The following is a 5848-nucleotide window of genomic DNA, read 5'->3' on the forward strand; positions in this document are numbered from 1 at the left end:
GTTAGTGACAAATACGAATGTCAGGAATGATGAATAGGATGAAAAATGATCAAAATTTTAGTTTATATGCAACTGCCAAGTTATTGGAATTGTACCCTTTTTATTCATGCTGATTTAATACAATTAAAAAATGTTCATACAACCAACATTTTGATTTAATCACTTGAAATCAATGTTTCTCAACCTTTTTTACTCCAAGGTGTTCCCTCTTTTCCCACAACAATACTTAAAAAATGCTTTACTCACAATTTCTACATAATTAGAAAAATCTGTATTGTTTAAAAAAAAAATGCCAGTGGCGTTTTAAGATTTTATTCATTTACATGACATTTCCAGGTCTAGAAATCACACTTTGTAAATTAAAGTAAAATTTAAATCATTGTAAGTCATCTTGAGGCCCCTTTGAAAGTGGTTGGGAACCATTGCTCTTGATATAACTTGTAAAAAATACTTCCCTTCACCATGAATACCCTTGAGTTTACACATCTTAATCATTATTTTTATTTTATTTTTTACTTTATTTGTATTGGAGTTATCTATATGACCTGAACCAAACTTGCCTTTTATAAAGATCACAAAATATCTCATATAGTTTTAAAAAACTTACAGACCTTGACACGTAGACATGAGGGTCTTTTATAATTTTCTTGTCACATGACATTTTTTTTAAAGAAATAATAATAAAATATAATGCCATGTTACTCTTAAATTTTTTTCTTCTAAAATGTTATTCTTTGAATGAGATATTTTCTTTGCCAATGAAAAAAAAAATCTCCTGATGCTACCTATACATTTTAGACTTGCCACAGAAAAAAAAAAATCTAAAAATCTATTTTTAATCAGAAATTGAAGATTTATTCATTTCTGCCACAAAGCGTAGACAAACGCTTTTTTTATCAACTGGAATAATCATGCAACTTTATCAAACGTACAAATACTTAAAGATCACAAAATATCTCATATAGTTTTTAAAAACTTACAGACCTTGACACGTAGACATGAGGGTCTTTTATAATTTTCTTGTCACATGAAATTTTTTTTAAAGAAATAATAATAAAATATAATGCCATGTTACTTTTAAATTTTTTTCTTCTAAAATGTTATTCTTTGAATGAGATATTTTCTTTGCCAATGAAAAAAAAAATCTCCTGATGCTACCTATACATTTTAGACTTGCCACAGAAAAAAAAAAATCTCAAAATCTATTTTTAATCAGAAATTGAAGATTTATTCATTTCTGCCACAAAGCGTAGACAAACGCTTTTTTTATCAACTGGAATAATCATGCAACTTTATCAAACGTACAAATACTTTTGTCTGGAAGTTGCATTCAAAATCCACTTGGCCCAAAATTAGGTGCCAGTTTGATTGGTCTGTTCAGCTCATAATCATGTTGTAATGGTGATTCTGGTTCCCACAGTAAGGTTTTTACAGATCCTCATAATGTACACACTGAAACTTTCCTAAATAGCGCAGATGATTTGTTTGTTTATGTATCTGCTGCTATCAGACGTTCCAGTAAACCATTCTGTTTTTGCATTCATAGGGAGGTGGAGGGTGACAGACTACAGCCTGCAAAGGTAAAAAAATCGAATTCATTTATCGCTTCATATTTCTGTCAAATTGCTAATGAGTGCTGACATCACATCAGCATGAAACATATTTTCAAACTCCTTCCCTTTTGCATATTTTTATCCAAACAATTATGTGTTCTCGGAAACATTCGGCATCAATGTCATCAGTTTCTGCTGTTGTTTCTTTTCTGCAGGCTGTTCAGCTCAAAGACATTGGCATGCAGACCCCAACAATATCTCCCAGCGGGCAGTCTGTGGGCAGTGCCAACAGTAGCTGCACCAGCAGCGGAGCCACCGAGCTTCTGTCCGGTCCACCTGATCTAACCATCACAAACGGGTACATGAGGCTGGTTTTTCTGGAGTGTTTCTAGTGTAGTGGCACTTTAATATGAAATAGCATCACTCTGTATTACTGTATTTGCATTTATTCATTTAGCAATCACATTTATCCAAAGACAAATGAGACCAAAGTTGCAGAAGTGCTTGTGCTTCCATTACAAGGTTTAATTGTATTTTCCTGATTATCCCAAACAGTGTGCACAACTTCACCAATGACCATTTTGATCTCCAACACAATTCCAGCACCCCTGCTCTGACAACTACCCTACCAGCCAGTAACAACAGCTGGGGAGGTAATTGAACTGGCACAAAACTGTCTCTCTTCATTTTCTATATTCTGAGTGTTGTGGCACTCTTCTTTAATACAATGTTAATTTTGCTCTTTCTTCATTTCTTTGTTATATGGCACATTCTCTACTTGTTTGGGACTCAATCGAGTGAGTATTTTACATATTTTTATGATAAGTTTAATAGCTTTTAAAAGGGAAGTGTGTCATTTTCCGAACGATTGCAAAAATAATCTTTTTCAAACAGGTTCCCCTCCATCTTCCATTGGTCAGACAAACAGATAATTCATACTCAAAAACACACCAGTGCTTCTGTTATGCTGTTATTGTAAACATGATTAGTGTAGTCTGATTTGTGAAACAAATTATTTTTATGAACCAGTTTATTATTTAGTAAATGAAAAACAACATGACCAGTGTAGCCCGATTCATGAAGGAATGACTCTACTGAACCAGTCCTTTTTATAGAATCAAAACCATATAGCATGACCAGTGTAGTCCAATTCACAAACAAATGACTCTTATGAACCAGTTATTTATAGTAAATCAGAAACATGCAGCAAAACCAGTGTAGTCTGTTAAAAGAAAAAAAATATATTTTGAACAAGCTGTTCAAGCTGTTAGTGAATCAAAAGCAAACAGCACGACCAGTTATGTCCAATTCAGGAACAAATGATGAACAAGATATTTTTGGAGAACTAGAAATATACAGCACAACCAGATCTCATGAACCAGATCTGTTTAGTGAATCAAAAACATACAGCGCGACCAGTGTAGTCAGATTCACAAAAAAATTACTCTTGATGAACCAATTATTTTGAGTGAATCAAAAACATAAAGCATGACCATTGTAGTCTGATTCACAGAAATAACTCTTATGAACCAGTTATTTTTTAGTAAATCAAAAACATACAGCATGACCAGTGTTGTCCGATTCAGGAACAAATGACTTTTATGAATAAGCTATTTTTAGTGAATAAAAACCATACAGTGTGACCAGTGTAGTCTGATTCAAACAAATGACTCTATTGAACAGTTCTGTCATGACAACTCTCAAGAGAGTTTAGCATGGTAATAAACATGGCAATGATAATGTGTTTGGTCTTGGCGGAATACAGTAGTCAACATTTGAAGTGGATCAAAAAAGTTAATCAAAGTTGTCCTAAGACAAGAACGCATTTTGGTTTTAGGTTTTAGGGCAACTTTGATGAAAGGTTTTGATCCACTTCAAAAGTTGACTACTATAGATCTGCTATGCTGCTGCTGCTGCAGCAGAGCAAGTACCACAGACATGCTGTTGTGAGCATGTGAGAAATACTGCTGCTACACATATAACACATTAAATAATCCTTGTGTATAACATACATGAAATTACCCCATAGCAGATCTATACAGGTGGAGCTGGGGAAGGTGGAGGGTTTCTGAAGCGTGCTGCAACTGCTACAGCAAGCACTAGCCAAGTATTTGAATGTTGAGTAGCAAGCTCATTGGCTGCTGATGCAAAAAGAAACCCATCAGCTGTGCCATGTGAATGATGATGTAATTATATCAGATTGAGTTAGAACAGATAGGCCTGCGCCATCTAGAGTTTCATGACAGAACTTTGTATTTATTTTTAGAGAATCAGAAACATATAGCACAACCAGCGTGGTCTGGTTCACGAACAAATGACTCTTATAAACCAGCTATTTTAAGTGAATCAAAACCATACAGCATGACCAGTGTAGTTCTATTCATGAACAAATGACTCTTATGTACCAGCTATTTTAAGTGAATCAAAACCATACAGCATGACCAGTGTAGTTCTATTCATGAACAAATGACTCTTATGTACCAGCTATTTTAAGTGAATCAAAACCATACAGCATGACCAGTGTAGTTCGATTCATGAACAAATGACTCTTATGAACCAGTTCTAGTTGAAAAAGACGAGTTACCAAATCAATATCTGAATTCAACTGAATCGAGAACTTGATATGCAACCCTTAATATTTGTCTCTGCATATTGAGCTAGTATTTTGTCAGCTTTAATATTGAAAAATAATTGACTTGTTTCCTCTTTTTTTATCTTCTAGATTGGTTTTCACATAGGAGCACTTTTGAAGCCCACCTTCTCCTCGCAGGTCCAAAGTCAAGGCACACAGCTCTACAATGGAGGAAAATTACTTACTAATGACCTGGACTCATCCTTGGCCAATCTTGTGGGCAGTGAGTCTTTCAGCTGTCTCATTTATTTTGTTTCTATGGCAATTTAACATAACACTACAGACTGTAATAAATGTAATGATAATGTACATGTTGTATTTGTCATAGATTTACATTTTGGAGGACCCCCAGCCAAAAAGTAAGGCTTTTACCATGTAAAGCGAATGATATTTTAGGTTTATTGGCAACATAAACAATTATTTTTGCTATATGAAGTACAGCTATAACAGTCTGACATAGGAAACCTTTGTTTTCAGGCCAGAAGTTCAGTGGACTCACTTGGAGAAGAAATCGTCTGGAGGTTCCCACTGGCAGTCTAAAGCCATGAATGGCACAGCACCCTGGAGCCACATGCACCTGGCCCCTGCTCCCATACCGATGCCACAGATGGTATGGAAATTGACTCATTGCTCAAGGCATGCTCTTGTTAGGAAATTTCAGTCTCCTTCTTCAGTTTGATATGTTTGAATACAATATGTATGCGATTCAAGAGCCAAGCAACTTGGCCTGTGCACTATATAGAACACAAAACAAGTTCTTGATTTTGTGTGATTAACAGTAATGTCTTTGTCTTTCTCTCTTCTGCATGTTTTTGTAATGATACAGAATGGAATGATTTATACTGGCTATGTAAGTCCTGCTTGTACATAAACATGAACGAATCTGCTAAATTCAAAGAACTATCAAAATAAACCATTTACAATTATTTCTATACACTTAATTCTTACTTCTTCAATGTTTGTCTTTCTCAGGCACCAGCTCCAGTTGCATTTCCGATGACAACCCCCCAAGTGCCTGTGTATGGGATGGTAAGTGTTTCTCATGTTAGCTTGATAATCTTGGCTTAAAGGGGTAATATGGTGTGATTTCAAGTTTTCCTTTCTCTTTGGAGTGTTACAAGCTGTTCGTGAATAGATAAGATCCCTAAAGTTGCAAAGACTAAAGTCTCAAACCCAAAGAGATATTCTTTCTAAAAGTTAAGACTTGTCCACGCCCTCCTAAAACGCCTCGTTTAAACACGCCTCCACATGTCTACGTCACTGTGTGGGAAGATTTGCATAACGCCGGCCAAATGTTCACGCAAAGAAAGAAGGCGTAACTTTATTGTTGCTGCCACCACCGCCGCCATGTTGTGAAGACGTGTGTGAATTGTGTGTTTTGTTGCGAAAGCGAAAATACGTTGTTTGGCCTTCCAAAAGAGGACACGACTAGAAATCAGTGGTTAAGTTTTACAACACTGTTCCAGAACAGTTCAACCCAAATATTCAGATGTGTGCAGCGCATTTTATGGAGGACTGTTTCCTGATCCTGGTAGAGTAGCCGACAATGCCGGTGTTCCGGTGAATTCAGTTCCCCTGTTTCCCCTTCGGTGCGCATGCTGACCCTATACAGTCTATGATGCTGACAAATAATGCTGACTCACAGCCTGTAAGTACGTTTTTT

At 35.8% G+C, this 5848-nt stretch overlaps 1 protein-coding gene across 4 annotated transcripts in view; it reads left to right on the forward strand.

Annotated features, from left to right (window-relative positions):
* Positions 1 to 5848, forward strand: part of LOC107715426 (phosphatidylinositol-binding clathrin assembly protein-like) — a 26549-nt gene that overhangs the window by 13754 nt on the left and 6947 nt on the right. For all 4 annotated transcript variants that reach the window (XM_016521570.1, XM_016521569.1, XM_016521571.1 and 1 more), the window contains 8 exons: positions 1547 to 1580; positions 1769 to 1911; positions 2109 to 2206; positions 4292 to 4408; positions 4514 to 4544; positions 4663 to 4795; positions 5012 to 5035; positions 5158 to 5214. In XM_016521570.1, coding sequence (XP_016377056.1) covers positions 1547 to 1580; positions 1769 to 1911; positions 2109 to 2206; positions 4292 to 4408; positions 4514 to 4544; positions 4663 to 4795; positions 5012 to 5035; positions 5158 to 5214 — 637 coding nt within the window. The remainder of the gene's footprint in view (positions 1 to 1546; positions 1581 to 1768; positions 1912 to 2108; positions 2207 to 4291; positions 4409 to 4513; positions 4545 to 4662; positions 4796 to 5011; positions 5036 to 5157; positions 5215 to 5848) is intronic.

The sequence above is a fragment of the Sinocyclocheilus rhinocerous genome, unplaced genomic scaffold, assembly GCF_001515625.1.
Source record: "Sinocyclocheilus rhinocerous isolate Xijiao unplaced genomic scaffold, SAMN03320098_v1.1 scaffold299, whole genome shotgun sequence".
Taxonomy (NCBI): Eukaryota; Metazoa; Chordata; class Actinopteri; order Cypriniformes; family Cyprinidae; genus Sinocyclocheilus; species Sinocyclocheilus rhinocerous.